The sequence below is a fragment of the Triticum urartu genome, chromosome 2 (assembly GCF_003073215.2).
Source record: "Triticum urartu cultivar G1812 chromosome 2, Tu2.1, whole genome shotgun sequence".
Classification (NCBI taxonomy): domain Eukaryota; kingdom Viridiplantae; phylum Streptophyta; class Magnoliopsida; order Poales; family Poaceae; genus Triticum; species Triticum urartu.
The window spans coordinates 627001269-627019733 of NC_053023.1; the positions used below are offsets into that span (position 1 = coordinate 627001269).

Here is an 18465-nt window from a genome sequence, read left to right on the forward strand (position 1 = left end):
GCCCATTCGCCTCGCCCCAACCGACCGGCAGCCGAACCAAAGAGGCAACCTAAAGTAGAAAACAGTCCACGCCGCCGCGGCACCGAGCGACCCCGCGGGCGTCCTCGGAAGAAGACGAAGCGGCGGCGACGACCTAGACCCCGGCGCGGCAGACCGCTCGCTCGTGTTGGAGCCTGGATGGCGTCCGGAGGCATCGCCCGCGGCCGCCTCGCCGAGGAGCGCAAGTCGTGGCGCAAGAACCACCCCCATGTGCGCGCCCGCACCACGACCTAGCTACCTGCTTTCTTTGCCCAATTTTCTTTGTTTCTTTCTCCGGATCTACGCAAGTGGTAATGGGGACACTTGGGCTTCTTGGCTGTTTCAGGGCTTCGTGGCCAAGCCGGAGACCCTGCCGGATGGGTCCGTCAATCTGATGCTCTGGCGGTGCGTCATCCCCGGCAAGCCAGGGGTAAGAAAATAGATACTGTGTCCTTTTTTACTCGCGCTGTGCCGTGGCTTGCAATTGTGATAAATCTGCGCTTCTTGTTTAGTTTCTCTGAACCTGCTCGTGGTTATGTAGTTTGATTTTGTTACACATTGCAACCCGAGAGAAATCTCACCATGATTTTCTCAGAGTTTCTCTGAACCTCTTTGTGCCTCTGTACTAACAGAGGAGGGGTTTCAGTAGGTGCAGGGTTTTGCAATCCTTGATATGCAGAACTCTTTCGACTAGCTGAACATTAGACGTTGGTAGCACAAAGCCCTTGGCCCCTTCACTATTGCAAGCGGAACATTGCATATTGTTGTTGAAAAAGCAGGGCATGAACGGACATTGTCATGCCGACATATTATATCATATCCTAATACAATCGAATCTGAGTTTGTTCTCTTGCATAAAAGAACCAAACCAATGATCCATCTTTCTTAATTTGATGCTTCATTGTAATGCTTTTGTTTTTTTATCTCTGCCACTGTATTATTTTGTTGCAGGATAAAACTTGATTACATTTTACTATCTTACGGGTCAGTTTGCCAGTCCGTGTCCCAAATTATGATGATGCGAAAGTAACTATTTTAAGCTTATGATAGTGTTGGGCAATTGATCAACATATAAGGATGCATGTGAGGTGTCAATAACATACATTAAGCCCATCAAGCGAATGATTGCACAATCCTGTCTCTGTTCGGTTGGCATAGTACTTTTATTGAAGTTTTAGCATGACCACCTTATCAGGACATTGCATTTCGATTGACCTTGTTTGGTTGTAACAAAGACCCCATACAGGACAGAAGCATGACCAGATAATACCAGTTTGAATATGGAATGGTGCACTGCTGCTTAATTTCTTTCGCCTTCTCGAAGATGAAACCAAATAAGCGGCACATTGAATATTCATTTCGCAAAAACATGTTTTAGATATTCAATCCTCTCTTGTAAACATTTTGAAATGTTATTCTCAAGGCCAGACTGACAATTTCGATAAAAATCTTGTAAGCTACAATTTACCTCAATATTCTGCTGTCTTTGTTTGTGATGCCCGCTTTTACTGCTTCACAAATTACAATTCAATAATGATGACCACGAGCCTACAACCTGTTTCATTCTAGTCATGCAAACAACCCTAATTGATGTTGGACTGTTCACCTCTATTGAACTACCATTGTTGATGGTCCTTTGTCGAATATGGGTGCATTAAACCATACATTGAGTCTTTTGTCGATGAGAAAGAAAAGATAGACCCCCATCCTGTGGGAACTGAATTGAACTTTTCCCTTAAAACCCCTATGAAATTCGAAACAGACACTTGGTGTATAAAATGCAGCATTGTAAGTCTGTAACTTATTCTTATCTGATACTTCTTCGTTCTTTGTGTGTGAATAGTGTAGTACTACAATAAATATTCTTTTACGACAGATTTGTGTGCTCTCTAGCCTCTAGTCCATGCTGTGTAGCTCAGCAAACTGACCTTTTTCTAACGCAATAACTTTGTTTTTCTGCAGACTGACTGGGAAGGTGGATATTACCCGCTCACTATGCAATTTGATGATAATTACCCAACTACCGCTCCTAGCTGCAGGTTCCCAGCAGGTTTCTTCCATATCAATGTCTACGATTCTGGAGCAGTATGCCTATCGATCCTGGGTGGTGTGAGTGTAGACTGACTGAAACTTCCCTTCCAGCATGTGTCTGCACCATGCCAATATCCCCGCTGATCTTTCATGACTTGCCTCATCCTTTTCAGGCATGGAAACCTTCAATTACAGTGAAGCAGGTTTTGGTGGGCATCCAGGAGTTGCTTGATGACCCAAATCCTGACTCATCCGCACAGCATCGATGCTACGAACTCTATAAAAAGGTTATCTCCCGTAACTAGAACTTGCTTAACTTGAAGGCACGTCTCCTTTAGTTTTAATACGGCTGTGCTCTCTTAACACTCCCTGCTTGTTTGTGCCTGCATTTGCAGAACATGCCAGAGTACAAGAACAAGGTCCGTGAGCAGGCCAAGCGCTACCCTTCGCGCATGTAGCTAAGTGAACTCGCGTCGGCTAGGCTTTAGTGCTTGCATAATATCAGCATGCATTTTGGTTTTGGTGGAACTGAAGTCCAGAACTGCGCTGCGACGGGGCGTAGTTAGTGCAATGGTAGTGTGTTTGTTGGAACCGCTGAACTGCACTTTTGAGTCCATCTTCGCTACGAATTGCTTCGGGCCTTCTAGCTTAAATCAATGGAGTGTGTAGTTTGGGGTGAGCTTTGCTGACCCTTTTTTACTTTGTGATGAAAAGAGACATCCTTTTCTTCCAAGTGATTCCTCCTACCTTGTCTTGCCATTATTCATGCAAGAAAGATGGGTCGGATCAGCCCAAATGATTGAAGTTAGGCGCGGGTTTACGACCACGCTGCTCTTCCTGGTTACGTACAGGTCAACAAAGCCTGGGTTAAAATCCGCATCTGGGTTTTCCCCAAAGGAGAGAGACCCGTAAAGCCCGGGAAGTGGGTGAACCCGGGAAGTAAAAATAGCCTCTCGCTGCTGTGTCCAGCCTACCTGCAGTTGATGAGGGAGGATGGGGACAAGGAGAGGTGAAGGATTTTGTGAGGAGAGATAAAACATACATACTCCTGTGATGCATTGAATTCAGACTGTCCGATGTGCTGCTGCGGGTCAATTCGGTTCCGTGCTTCGGGTTCATGACGGGAGCGAGCTGTCCGTCCGGGCGCAAGTTGTGGGGGCACGCACGCAAGCGCGCATGTGCTGCTGCCCTCTTCTCTTTGCAGTTCAGGGTAAGAGCGATCAAGTATGGTCCGAGATATTGCATGGGAAAAGGATCTACCAAACCATCAATGCAACACAAGACGTCTGAATTTAACCTTGTTTTTCTCTTTTCTTCTTCTGAAAGGGACGGAGGAGTGGAAAGGCCTACTGCTTGATTCTGAAACTAACGAGTTTGCACCATTATTAGCTGCCGGTAAAGCTTACTTTGAGCTTAACCTCGTACCTGATTGTTATATATGAAAGCACAATCCTGGCAGACACTCTTCTTTTTTTGCTTGGGTTCTGGTGAGAATCTTTAAGGTAGCTTAGTGGAAATAAGGCAAGGGGTGACTGGGTGGGTGGTGCCTTTCCAAGTTTCCAGATTCTGTGAGACATTTCCTGAAGAGTGTGCATGGGATTAACTTCTGGGCACCTTTTGTATGAGCTAATTCCTGCCAAACAACTCCAAGCTCGGCCAGACCTTGATCGCTTCGCCTCGTCATTAGCATGCTACTTCCAGGAAACCAAAACATAGATCCCAGACTTATGTTCGTTAGATTTACCAGGAGGATCTTTTCTCCGTGCATTCCAGGCGTGAGGTGGTAGCATGGCTGCAGTAAAGTTTGCACCCCCTCTTCTTAGGTCTATTTCTGCTCAGGTATTGGCCTAGCTGGTCTCTGTGATTTGGGCCATCCTTGCAATGTCAGTCCTGCTCATCATCTCCCGTGGGCCATCTTGCAAATGTAAAAGGAACATTGCATAGTGGTGCTGGAGCCTACCAGCTAGTGGCTGCGCTATGCTGTTTTAGAGGACGGGAAGATGGCTTCCGACGAAATCGGAGGAGAGAATCGTCTGTGAGCAAGCTACTAAGCAGAATTTTTTTCCTCCAAAACCGAAGCAGAAGTTTACGACGACTAGTAGGACGTGAAGTTAACATTTAAAAAATGTTCAAAAAAATCTGTTTTTCTTTACGACAAGATTTGACAAATGATCTAAGATCTTACAAAGTTTCATTATGAAATCATATTTATGGAAGTCGTGGCAAAAAAACAAAATCGATACTCTGGAAATACTAGTACTTTCGAAAGCATCATGGAGACTCTTTCCAAAGCACCGGCCGTGAAGGAATGATTATTCGAGCCTGTCGAACAAACGGCTGGGTGGTTGACGCCGTCGACGAAGGGGAGAATGTCCTTCCTGGCTGTGTCCAGATCACTCTCACTGGACCGATTCCTAATTCCTACCGGTAGTACTTGTTCTCCCAACGGAAACGAGTTTTGCATTGGACCCTCCCTCCTGCCCGATTCGAGCGAGCCTCGTCGCTTCCGCCCCCCTTCGCTTCCTCTTTTCCAGGTTCCGTTTCGCTTTGATTAGCAATCGGACCGGGCGTCGGGGAATCCAGCGATGCCCGCCACAAGATGCTCCGCTCCGCTCCACTTTCCAGTCTCCGGTGTGCATGCATGCGGCGTCACCATGGCGGCTGCGTTTAGGCGGGAAGAATATTACCACTCGCAGTCGCGGCTATTTTACAGGAAGCAGCCGACGGCCGAATCCAAGCACGCGCGTGGTTGATGAGAAACGTAGTACGTGAGTAACGTGACGGCATGCTACGCCTTTTAGGGCGTGTACGCATAGCCTCAAGGTGATGTCTCGCATGCCATGTAGGATCAAATATGATGTAAAGTAGGTTTGGATAGGGAAGCGAGATTCTTTTCAGGAGGTGGGTGCTTGAAAGGAAAAAGTGTGGTCCGATGACAAAAACTGAAAAAGTTGGAATGAAAAGTAGAGATGCATTTGTATTAGAGTTTTTATTTTTTATTTTTTAATAAAACCAACTAGTGATAGGTTGCATTGAAGAGAACAAATTAATATAGATAACTCAAATTACTTTTTGAAATGAGGGGGGGGGGGGGGGGGGGGGGGGGGCAGCTCGAAGCTCGCGCGACTTTGCTTGCGCTGCCCCGGGCCCCGTTGCGGCGGCCAAGTTGGGGCCGATGCTGCCTACATACGGCTCGTCCGTTTCGACCATTATTAGTGGTACTTTCCCTGCTAATTAAAACTATACAGCTTTTTTCTCCATGTGTAGATAGATGTGATGCTTCCATGGCCAGGGAGGGCCAGCATCCACTTGAGTCGATCTGACATGTTTTCCTTTCTCGGCGCCTAGGAATGGGGGTCCTCGGATCAACCAAGGGTGGCCTAATCGGACGGCTTCGGGATGGTAACATCAAAGCAAGTGCAGAAAGTGTTTTCACGCGTTCAGTGGTGTATTTCAGCACCATCAGCAGATTCAACACAGTTAAAAAAAGCAGATTCAACACGGATTTGAAGCTTTCTGGTGGCAACTCCACCGCGCATCACCAAACCTCCCGCAAAGGTCTTTATTGGACAATCTGAACACTTGGAAAAAACAACACTCGTCGAAATTGTACAGACCAATCCAAACATTTGAAATTCCGCAAGCCGGTACCAAACTAATGCCAGCTCCAATCCGGGATCACCAAATCTGTCCCAAATGTCCCGACCGAACTCTCCGGACACTTTTAGTCATCCAACGGCGGTCAGCTAATGTTTGCGAAGAACGAACGGTTGGCCATACAATTTGGACGTCCAAATTTTCTCAAACCGGCACCAAACTGGGGTAAGGTTTTGGGGAATAAGGATGTTTGCCTTGCACGTCTCCATGGCAACGAGGGCAGCGCCTGACCATGATCTCGGAGTGACCGCTCGAGCAACAGCTCGAGCTATTGTGGGTGCTCCTCATCCGTCTGCGCGGCCTCGGTGAGGAGGGGCGGCTGCTCCTGCCGCTCGACGTCGTGGATCACCACCTCCTTGACCGTGGGCGCCGACGGAGCGGTGGATGGCGATGGGCCCAGAGACTGTGGGCGGCAACGCCACGATTCGGTTGACCCAGGGGATCCACTTGCCGGTACCGAGAACTAGCCGCTGCCATACTTGACCATGTCTGCCGTGTGCAGAGGAGAGGAGAGGAGGGAAGAGGAGGAGGTGTGCGGAGTGGAGATGTGGTTTGCCGGTGAGGTCATCCTACTTAAATAGTCTGACCATGCCAACCGATGCCGCTTCAATGCGGGCACAATGATCGGAGTAAGCTTCTCGGTCGCCTTGAAGCGCCGTGAATGCGTGGCAAGCCGTCTGGCCACGTTGGTCCGATCGGCATGAATGCAGGTAGCCCATCCCGTTGAGTCCACTTTGAGCGACAGTGAATGCGGCAAGGGTTTTTGATGGGACCGCCCAGTCATGCGTATACGTGACCAACGTTCACATGAGTAGACTTTCTACCAGTTTGCTTCCGGTATGTGGGATTTCAACCGGTCCACTTACGTTTGATGCATTTGTATTTTGACTGTGTCATTCAAGTATTTAGGGGCGTTTTGATGCACGATATTGGAATATGCTCACAAAATAGACAACCGCATACACCTAATCCAGCCCCTCAAACGTCTGTAAACGTGCCTGGGCGCATCCGCGGACAGTGATCGGTCACCCCTCAGATTTACACTTTCAAAACTAGGTACCTCATAGCAAATCCCAAATCCATACAACCACATGCATCGCAAACTATCTTTGTGATCCAACACAAATCGTCCGCTCAGTCCGGCGTCTACGTGATTGACGTTCAGACGAGTAGACCTCCTACCTATTTGCTTCCGATATGTGGGGTTTCAATCGGTCCACGGAAGTTTGATGGATGACGTTGGATGACAAAAAGTATTTCGACTATGTTGTTCAAGTATTTAGGGGCGTTTTGATGCACAATGTTCGAATATGCTCACAAAATCTACAACCGCATACATCTAATCCGGCCCATCAAACGTCCGCAAACAATGACCGGTCATCCTCAATTTTTCGCTTCCGCAATTGGTGTGCCGACGACCGACGTTGAGGGGAAAAAGAAGAGGAAGCGACTGGCCGGCCCGGTAGCGAGAAAGAGAAAAGATGCTGACGGCGTGAGGCCGCACGTCTCCAGTCTTGTTGGGACTTGGAATGGGTCCCGACTCCTCAGTGAGACAGACCCATTCCCGATCCATCGACCCGGTTGTGCCAGGCTGTAAAAGGTTCCCCGTCACTACCATCACACAGCAGCACCGATGCGTTTTCACCGGTCGCATGGCACCGGAACCCGCCTCAACCGAACGGACGCGACCGCCCGGTTTAATTCCACCACCGGCGCCTGCAGCGCAGAGGCAATGGCAATGGCAGCAGCTGCACCACAAATGCCACCGCTCCAAGTCACTGTAGCAGCAGCAGCACAGTATGTCCAATGGTGCAGGAGTACGCGTCCAGGACAAAGATGCCGGTGGCCTCGCCTCGTCGCGTGCCGTACCGTACCGTTTATACGCCATACAGTTCTCGTCTTCGCCTCGCGCCGTACGCCGCATGTGCAGATACCGGGTGCGGTGCGGACGGTGCAGTCAGATACCGGAAGAGGCATGCGTGAGCAGTGGCGTGGAGCGCGGCGCAGTGCATGGGCGCTGTACGTTCACGTCCCAGCGGTAGTGGAAGAAGCAGAGGGAGAGAGGGAGATGCTGACATGAACAGTGCGCCGTGCTCCGAAAGAAATCCGGCCAAGGATTCCCTGGGCAGCTCGTTGAATGAGACCGCCGTATGCATGCATGCATGCACCGCTCGCCCTGTCTATGCCCGTGTACACAGGAGTGGGGCTTGCATTTTGGTCACCAGCACATGGCAGGGAGATGTATAGTAAAACAAAGAGAAACCTCGCCGGTGCATGTGGCTGCTTTCTGCCGGTGAAACCTACCATTCGCCCAAAGGGCATCTGCTCCTTTCCAGTATACTGTTTGCAAGTAAAGTGACAAACTTGCATGATGATTACGAGTATCGTTGTAGTGCTCCTGATTCTTTCCGTTCCGAGGATTAATAACCGGCGGTGGCGGTAGCTTGTTTTTCTAAAGAGTACCGTCGACATGGTTAGAGCAAGTATAATAATGGGCTATAATCCAAAAAGCTTCTTTGGTGTATGGCGTCCAGTGGTATGCTTATCCTCACCATTTGCTTGCATTTGGATCATCATCGAGCATTTATTGAACAATGTATAAGAACGTTGCGTCTCTTTTTCGCTTGCATTCGGATCATCATTGAGCATTCATGGAACAATGTATAAGAGCGTTGCGTCTGTTTTTTATCAGGCTGTATTGACCGCGAAATGCAGCTAGTTTGGTCCTGGATTTGTCCAACATACGCAGCAGATGTCCCGTGAGCCAGCACCATGACATGCCGCATTCTAGAACAGGTTGCATTTTGTACCATCTCCCGGCACAGGTTGGGCACTGAATAGTTTGTAAGTACGCTCGGCTGGTTTGTTTATCCTGGTTAGCAAAATAAATCATCTGCACTTATAAGTTGCTCATGTAGTCAAACCTTTTTATTTTTTTAGGCAAGCATTTTTTTGATAATCACTGTAACACTTTTAGCTAATCAGCCGCTACAAATCAACGGACGGCGTGTATTTTATACTAGCCCCACAATTAAGGGCATGCATTTGTTAATCGTTATACGGAAGCATACAGCTAATTGTGAAATATAATTTTCTCCATCACTAACCATCAGAGATGCAAGTTGCCCCGACAGTCGGCCGGTATTTAGCACTGTAACCATCGATTTTGTTTAGACCAGGCCACACTTCTCTGCTCACCATCACGTGCAGGCAAAACATTTACTGTTCTTCTCCCCTTCCCCATCTTTCACCTACCCAAAAACGCTCACGGCGGCGCCGAAGATCAAGCTCTCCAGGGTTTCCACCGCCCTCGCCGCCGGCACAAAATCAACCCTTGGCGCCCTAGTGCCCCAATAGCTCGTCTGCTTTCAGCCCCAGTCGTCCCACCCCATGTATTGAAATTATGCATATCAACAACAGTATCGCCCTGGAATTTCACCTAGATCCACAAATCCATCTTCATTTTTGTTTCATTAGGCATTGCAATCCTAGTTCCTCTTAGATAGACTTTCACCGCAAGATTCTATATTGATAATTTTGCCTTTTCAAGTATTCAGTATTTGCCATATTTCTCGTCGTTTCACATCGCCAGATCGTCCAGTGTTAGAACGATATCCAGCCGCAGCAACACCGGAGGAGAGCCCCCCACCCAAGATGTAATGAGCCCAATATCTGATAGAGCCAATGAGCATGCTAGGAACACGCTAGCCGATGCTACTCTTACTTCTCGCATATCTATTCAGAAGTTTTGTTGCGTGGTATCCCAGTTTAGTAACTTCAAGCATAGTCTCATGACTGAGACTGGATTCGAAGGGCTGATGCATTTAAAAATTACACACAAGCTGACTTGAAATTTAGCTCTTCACTGATGGTTAGAGTAGATCCAGACGATTGCGTATTAGAACTTGATCAAACAAGGAAAATACCAATCACGGACCAAGAAATAAAAGATGTATTTGATTTGCCACAAGGAAGTAGGACCATTCCTCCGGGACATTCAGATCTATCTGAAGTTTGCGTATAGTTCAGCAGATTGGCTTCAAGCATTAGTACGAAAGGCGTGCATAGTCTGAAGGCTGCTGAATTTATTTTATCAAAGCCATTAGATGAGAATTCAAGCAAAGTGGAATGTGAATGCTTTAAGATAGCATTTGTAATTTTCTCATTCAGCCACATCCTAAACCCTTGCGCCAAGCACGACTATACTAGTGTTGATTACCGGATAGCACTTGTTGTCCCGTTAGAGATGAATTCCTACAACTGGTGTAGGTTAGTCAAAGACAGTTTGATGAAAGGCGCCAGAAAGATCAAGTCCGACATCGTCAACGGCAACAACACAATTCACATAGTTGGATGTCACCTTCTTCTCCAGGTTTAACAGCTCAACTTTTTGCTCAACATTCACGTGTACAACATGTTCTATTCATGTTCATCTCACATATCTTCCACACAGGTAATTGCTTTTGACAATATTGAAAAGTCAAGCAGGCACATTGCACAGAATATTCTCCCCCGTGTCAAAGTTTTCGATCATGAATCGGTAAAGAAGGCAATTGACTCAACTATATCGCATCAAGGACAAGAAGTTATCTTCGTTGTGGAAGAAGTAATCAAAAACGCAACTTGGGAGCCAAGGAAGCACCAGAGGGGAGGCCTATGGGGCCCATAAGACACCAGGGCACGACAGGAGGCCTAGGTGCGCCCTGATGGGTTGTAGGGCCCACAGGGGTCTCCTCCACTGCCTCTCAGCTCTATAAATACTCAAATATTCCAGAAACCCTAAGGGAGTCGACGAAACGCAATTCCAGCCGTCGCAAGTTCCAGAACCACGGGATCTAATCTAGAGCCCTATTCCGGCACTCTTCCGGAGGGGAACACTATCACAGAGGGGTTCATCATCCTCATTGGTGCCTCTTCAATGATGTGTGAGTAGTTCACCATAGACCTACGGGTCCATAGGCAGTAGGTAAATGACTTCTTCTCTCTTTTTTATTCTCAATACAATGGTCTCTTGGAGATCTATTTGATGTAAAGACTTTTTGCGGTGTGTTTGTTGGGATCCAATGAAGTTCGAGTTTGTGATCAGATCTATATCCATGAATATTATTTGAGTCTTCTTTGATCTCTTATATGCATGATTATTTATAGCCTCGTATTTCTTCTTCGAATCTTTGGTTTAGTTAGGCCAACTAGATCGATTTTTGTTGCAACGGGAAGATGTGCTTTGTGATGGGTTCGATCTTGCGGTGTCCTCACCCAGTGACAGAAGGGGTAGCGAGGCATGTATGTATCGTTGCTATTAAGGATAACAAGATGGTATCTATTCCTACATGAATAGATCTTTTCTACATCATGTCATCGTTCTTATTGTATTACTCCGTTTCTCCATGAACTTAATACACTAGATGCATGCTGGATAGCGGTTGATGTGTGGAGTAATAGTAGTAGATGCAGACAGGAGTCGGTCTACTAATCTTGGATGTGATGCCTATATACATGATCATTGAGGGAGTCCTGGATTAGGGGGTCCCCGGGCATCCGGGCTATGTGACGTGGGCCGGACTGGTGGGTCATGAAGATACAAGACAAAAGGTTTCCCCCCGTGTCCGGATGGGACTCTCCTTGGCGTGGGAGGCACGCTTGGCGTTCGGATATGAAGATTCCTTTCTCTGTAAACTGACTCTGTCCAAACCCTAGCCCCCTCCGGTATCTATATAAACCGGAGGGTTTAATCCGTAGAGGCAGTCATAATCATACATGCTAGACATCTAGGGTTTAGCCATTACGATCTCGTGGTAGATCAACTCTTGTAACCCCTATACTCATCAAAGTCAATCAAGCAGGACGTAGGGTTTTACCTCCATCAAGAGGGCCCGAACCTGGGTAAACATCGTGTCCCCTGCCTCCTATTACCTTTGATCCTTAGACGCATAGTTCGGGACCCCCTACCCGAGATCTGCCGGTTTTGACACTGACATTGGTGCTTTCATTGAGAGTTCCTCTGTGCCGTCGACAAAGGATTCGATGGCTCGTTCAATCAACACAATGATGCCGTTTCGAGGGAAATATTTTCCCCGGGCCAGATTTTCGTATTCGGCGGCTTCGCGCCGCGTGCCAACTCGATTGGCCACCTCGAGCAGATCGATAGCTATGCCCCTGATCATCAGATCAGTTTCGGGAACCTAAACTATGTCGCCGATATCCAAGGGGATTTGATCTTCGAAGGGTTCACGGCCCCGATCACTGCTCTGGCCATAGATCCAGAGCAGGTTGTCAGGTCCGAAGACGGGAGTTTAGAGCCTGCTGGATCCTTTGCAATTACGAAACTTGTTACCGGAGATCCGGAGGGGACGGCGTCGTCAGCTAACCCGAAGACAAACCGAACTCCCCTTGTCACTCAAGCACTAGACACTCCGCCGGACTCTATGTCCGAACTCTCGAGGTCTATGTTAAGCAGGCGCCGCCAGGAGGCTCCAACTCTGGACAGCCCCACGGACTCTCGCTTCCCTGTCCAACCCTCGCCTTTAAACGAGGCTCTGTACTTAATGCGATCACTCGCCATTATGGAAGGATCGCTTCTGAATTATGCCCAGCCCAGACTAGTGGCTGAGAGCGGGGAATTTTACGTCCCACCCACCACCCACTTCATAGCCACTGTCGAGGATCTAACCGACATGCTGGACTACGCCTCCTAAGACATCGACGGTATGGACGATGACGCCGGAGATGAACAAGGCCAAAACCCTTCGTTTACCGGACGATGGACGACCACCTCCACATACGACGTGTACATGGTGGACACACCCAAAGAGGATGACGACGACGACAAGGAGAATCCGGTTGAGGACAAGCCTGCCGAAGCACCTCCAAAACATTGACGTCAGCGGCGCCGCTTAAAATCGCGTCGCCAAAAAGACAGCAATACCGACACCGAAGAGAATAACACTCCGGAGAACGCCGAAGACCCCAAAGCCCATGTCGAGCCAACATCCGAACATGATGATTGGGAGCATGGGCAAGTTAATCCAGACGATCCTATCGGGAACGAAGACTCAGAGGACGGTAATTACCTACCGATCTCCGAAGAGGAAGTGAGCCTCGGCGACGAAGATTTCATCGTGCCAGAGGAACCCCTCGAACAAGAATGCTTCAAACGCTAGTTAATCGCCACAACAAGAAGCCTGAAAAAGAAGCAGAAGCAGCTTCGAGCTGATCAAGATCTACTCAATGATAGATGGACTAACGTCCTGGCGGCCGAGGAATACGGCCTCGAGCGCCCAACTAAGAGTTACCAAAGCGCAAGCTACTGCCTCAATTCGATGACGAGACCCTTGAGCCCATACCGCCAAAGCATAAAGCTGCTGACGAGCCCGACCGACCCCCACAGGGACAGGGCAGACCGGCTACTCATGCCGAACACCAGCCCGCACCACCCTGCCCTCGAGGCAAGGAGGTAACGGCCCCGGGCTATACCTACGACTTACGCAAGGACCTGGACAATAGAGCCGGTCTGACAAGATCAATCTACAGATCCAGGGGGCGTGCTCCAATGCGAGAGGGTGACCTTCAGACTTGGCGGGACAGACACAATCTCGTACGGGACGAAAACCGCATACGGCTCCCGTCCGAATTACACCGCGATGCCGCCCGGTATAGAGGCGCCGCACACCCCCTATGCTTCACTGATGAGGTAATGGAGCACCAGTTCTCAGAAGGGTTTAAACACATGAACATTGAATCATATGACGGTACAATAGATACCGCGGTATGGATTGAAGATTTTCTTCTCCACATTCACATGGCCCGTGGTGACGATCTACATGCCATCAAATACCTCCCCCTAAAGCTTAAGGGACCAGCTCGGCACTAGTTAAATAGCCTCACAGAAAATTCTATTGGCAGCTGGGAAGATTTGGAAGATGCCTTTAGAGACAACTTCCAAGATACCTATGTACGGCCCCCGGACGCCGATGACCTTAGTCACATAACCCAGCAACCCGGAGAGTAAGCCCGAAAATTCTGGACAAGGTTCTTAATTAAAAAGAACCAAATCGTCGACCGTCCGGACGCCGAAGCCCTAGCAGCCTTTAAACACATCATTCGTGACGAATGGCTCACCCGACACCTCGGCCAAGAGAAGCCAAAGTCCATGGCCGCACTTACAACACTCATGACCCGCTTTTGCACTGGAGAGGATAGCTGGTTAGCCCGTAGCAACAACGGTACCAGCGAGCCTGGTACTTCTGAAACTAGAAATGGCAGCGGCAGGCCCCGACGCAACAAACACAAGCGCCGAAGTAACAATGATAATATCGAAGACACGGTGGTTAGTGCCGGATTCAGTGGCTCCAAATCCGGTCAACGAAGAAGCCATTTAAAAGAAATAAAGACGGCTCATCTAGCCTGGATTGAATACTCGATCGACCTTGCCAAATTCACGGCACCCCCGACAAGCCTGCCAACCATACCAACAGAAGCTGTTGGGTCTTTAAACAAGCCGGTAAGCTAAACACCGGACATAAGGAGAAGGGGTCGCCCAGTGAGGACAACGACGACGAGCCTCACCCACCGTACACCAGGGGACAGAAGAAATTCCCCCCGAGGTCAAACGGTGAATATGATATACGCTACTCACATCCCCAAGCGGGAGCGCAAGCGCGCTCTAAGGGACGTCTATGCGATAGAGCTAGTCGCCCCAAAATTCAATCCATGGTCAGCCTGTCCGATCACTTTTGATCGCAAAGACTATCCGACTAGTATCCATCACGGAGGCTCGGCCGCATTGGTACTCGACCCAATTATCGATGGATTCCACCTTACGCGGGTCCCCATGGACGGCAGCAGCAGCCTTAACTTGCTCTATTAGGACATGGTCCGCAAAATGGGTATTGATTCGCCAAGAATTAAACCCACCAAAACTACCTTTAAAGGAGTAATACCTGGTGTAGAGGCCCGGTGCACGGGCTCAATCACATTGAAAGTTGTCTTCGGTTCGCCGGACAGCTTCCGAAGCGAGCACTTAATCTTCGATATCGTCCCCTTCCGTAGCGGCTATCATGCACTGCTCGGACGAACCGTGTTCACTCGCTTCAATGCGATCCCTCATTACGCATATCTCAAACTCAAGATGCCCGGACCACGCGGTGTTATAACAGTCAATGGAAACATGGAGCGCTCCCTCCGTACCGAGGAGCACACCGTGGCCCTTGCAGCGGAAGTCCAGGGCGGCTTTATCAAGCCAAACACTACATCGGCAGTCAAGCCCCCAGACACTGTTAAACGCATCCGGACTACTCGGCAGAGTGACGGTCCAGCTTGTCCGGAGCTCGATTAGCAATTCGGCCTCCATCTCAGCCCCAACCGAAGTGTGGCATATGTGCCACGCGTACATAACTACGCACTAAGATACCATGGGCCAAGACGGAGGCATAGTAAAGACAAAGTCCACAATACGGCTCGACCCTATCTAGACCCTCATGTTTCTTCTCTCTTATTTTTTCTTTTCCAGGTTCCTTACAACCACCATCACCTTCTGACGGTACCAAGGGCCCTTTTCTAGGTCCCTCATGAGAACCCGATCGTTGATCCTTTCGAAGGATAATACACCAAGGAGGAAAAACAGCATGGATGTGTGGCAGAGTATCTAAAGGATCTTTAAAGATCACCTCTTCCTTTTTAGGACCCGCACACAGCTTTCCCCGGTGCCCGACATGTAAAATAGCCTCGATGCTTATCGCATCGTTTGTAAAAATACGTTTTGACGTATGAATCAGACTATAACAAAAACAGTTTTTCGCCCAACATATTCGGTACTGACTTATTTCCTAATCCGTATTCCCTCTCTTTTCGTCTGATCGCCATGTACACCTCGGTACGACTTAAATCGCCAGGGGCTCCATTCGGCCACGTACATTTCTTAAAAATAAAATAAAGTCCGAACACTTTTATAGTACAATTCAGCGTCTCGAATATAACATTATATGCATCGGCTCCGAATCATGTCTTTGGTCAATAGTTGGGTTGCCCGGCTCCTGTGGTTACTACCGTACGTTCCGCTCGTTCGGCTATGGTAGTAAAGGGAGAACTACTGCGATTGTGTTTCCGGTTCATCCGGATAAACACCTTAGTAGAGAAATCCGAAAACTGACTGTCATGATGCGACGAGAGCTGGTCAGCTATTCAGTGACTAACTATAAATCTCTTGTGATTTTTTCCGCATTACGCGAAGGACTGGTCTCCACCCGGGCAGGCGTCTACAACACCCAAGTTCGGATAATCGAATAATACCAGGGGCTGCGTTGACAATCTCATTGTCAAACTCCTATGTCTAAGTGAGAGCGATAAAGCCACATAGTCTGATTGCCTGGTTCGCTGCACTAACAACTCCTTCAAGGACCAAGCCGTTGGGTCAAGTGTGTCCAGGTGCCATGCCGAACACCCCCGTACTACCTACGTGGGGGCTGAAGCCAACGACTGGCCAATTCTCAGATACCGTAAATGGCCACAGAAAGGGAAAATAATTAGAAGTAAAACAAGCAACATATTGTACATAAGCCTTGTTTCATAATACAAAGTTCGGGCAGCATGAATACATTCATTCGAAGATAATGTCCTTCGAACACTGGCCCTCTACAACGCGGGAACCTTCCAAGATTCATAAAAATACCGCTCCGGTGTGCGGTGCTCCTTGCCTTCGGGCGGTCCCTCGGTTGCATCTTGATGGCGTTCATCTTCGCCCACTATACCTTGACACGGGCGAAGGCCATCCGGGCACCTTCGATACAGACCGACCGCTTTATGGTATCCAGCCGGGGGCAGGCACTGACTAGCCGCTTAACGAGCCCGAAGTAACTGCCGGGTATGGGCTCGGCGGGCCAGAGACGGATTATAATATCCCTCATAGATAATCCGGCCACCCTATGCAGTTCGGTCAACTGTTTCAGCTGATCGCTGAGGGTCACCGTATGCTCTGGCGCAAGGTACTGCGACTAGAACAGCTTCTCCGTTGAGCTCCCCTCTTCGGCTCGGAAGAACTCCGAAACATCAGCAATACTCTAGGACATATCCGCAAACGCTCGTGGAGAACTCCAAACCCGGGTCTGTAAGAGGTACCTTCTCCTCACAAATTTGCTCTGCATAATAAAGGCCTTACCCGCCGCAATCTTCTTGGCCTCTTGAATCTCCTGGCAGGCGCCTTGGGCTTCAACCCGGGTCTCCTGCGCGCTTTGGAGGGCCTTAGCAAGTTCGGCATCTTGATGCGTAATATTGCGCTCCAAGGACTCACATTTGCCTATGGCATCCCGGAGCTCTGGTTGGACTTCCTCCACCCGTGATTCATGCTTTTGGCGGGCGACTTGTTCCCCCTGCGCCTCCTTCTTGGCCTCGGCCAGCACGTTCTTGAGGGTCTCGACCTCAGATGCGTCAACTGCGAGGATAATTACAAAACTCAGCAAGATAGCACAACAACAAGCCATATCATGTCAGATGTGAATCACATACCTTGCTTCTTCGACAATAGTTTGTTGGTGCGGATCAACTCTTCATCGGCACGCTCCAGCCTCCGCTTTAGTTCGGATACTTCGGCGGTATGAGCGGCTGCTGCTAACTTCGAAGCCTGTTTGTTCAAATAGACATGTATGATCATCTCCTGTAAAATATTCGATCCTCTGTTCAGCCTCTCTTCACGAATGCCGAACAGCGTCTCAGGGGCTACTAACTATACATAGGCATCCTTTTATATAGATAAAAAGTACTACATGCCATACCTCAAAGCCTGTTAAAAGGCTGCTGTAGGCTTCATTCAATCCACTTTTAGCGGACCGAACCTTTTCAACCACCATACCCATAAGGGTACGATGTTCCTCAACAATGGAGTGAGACGTCTCCAATGTATCTACTTTTCCAAACACTTTTGACCTTGTTTTGGACTCTAACTTGCATGATTTTAATGGAACTAACCCAGACTGACGATGTTTTCAGCAGAATTGCCATGGTGTTATTTTTGTGCAGAAATAAAAGTTCTCGGAATGACCTGAAACTTCACGGAGAATACTTTTGGAATATATAAAAAATACTGGCGAAAGAATCAACGTCAGGGGGCCCACACCCTGTCCACGAGGATGGGGGGCGCGCCCACCCCTGGAGCTCCACCGACCTCAACTCTAACTATATATTCACGTTCAGGGAGAAAAAAAAATCAGGGAGAAGGATTCATCGCGTTTTACGATACGGAGCCGCTGCCAAGCCCTAATCTCTCTTGGGAGGGCTGATCTGGAGTCTGTTCGGGGCTCCGGAGAGGGGAATCCGTCGCCATAATCATCATCATCATCAACCTTCCTCCATCACCAATTTCATGATGCTCACCGCCGTGCGTGAGTAATTCCATCGTAGGCTTGCTGGACGGTGATGGGTTGGATGATATTTATCATGTAATCGAGTTAGTTTTGTTAGGGTTTGATCCCTAGTATCCATTATGTTCTGAGATTGATGTTGCTATGACTTTGCTATGCTTAATGCTTGTCACTAGGGCCCGAGTGCCATGATTTCAGATCTGAACCTATTATGTTTTCATGAATATATGTGAGTTCTTGATCCTATCTTGCAAGTCAATAGTCACCTACTATGTGTTATGATCCGGCAACCCCGAAGTGACAATAATTGGGACCACTCCCGGTGATGACTATATTTTGAGGAGTTCATGTATTCACTAAGTGCTAATGCTTTGTTTCCGTACTCTATTAAAAGGAGGCCTTAATATCC

General features: G+C 48.6%; 1 protein-coding gene across 2 annotated transcripts; it reads left to right on the top strand.

Moving 5' to 3' along the window:
- LOC125539272 (SUMO-conjugating enzyme SCE1-like) lies at positions 1-2782 on the top strand. 2 transcript variants are annotated; one of them, XM_048702702.1, is made up of 5 exons: positions 1-249; positions 365-448; positions 1981-2127; positions 2223-2336; positions 2445-2782. In XM_048702702.1, exons 1-5 carry the CDS (start codon positions 178-180, stop codon positions 2505-2507), a joined length of 480 nt encoding a protein of 159 aa, XP_048558659.1. In that variant the 5' UTR covers positions 1-177; the 3' UTR covers positions 2508-2782. The 2 variants fall into 2 exon arrangements, with proteins under 2 accessions (XP_048558659.1, XP_048558658.1); XM_048702701.1 differs by having other exon boundaries at positions 248-448.
- The last annotated feature ends 15683 nt before the right edge of the window (positions 2783-18465 follow it).

What these genes read in the sequence shown, in the direction of transcription:
- LOC125539272 (XM_048702701.1), top strand. Translation starts at nt 248, where the DNA reads ATGTGCGCGCCCGCACCACGACCTAGCTACCTGCTTTCTTTGCCCAAT. An exon ending in GCCTATCGATCCTGGGTGGT is followed by an intron (nt 2,128 to 2,222) that starts GTGAGTGTAGAC and finishes CATCCTTTTCAG; the next exon opens with GCATGGAAACCTTCAATTAC. An exon ending in GCTACGAACTCTATAAAAAG is followed by an intron (nt 2,337 to 2,444) that starts GTTATCTCCCGT and finishes CTGCATTTGCAG; the next exon opens with AACATGCCAGAGTACAAGAA.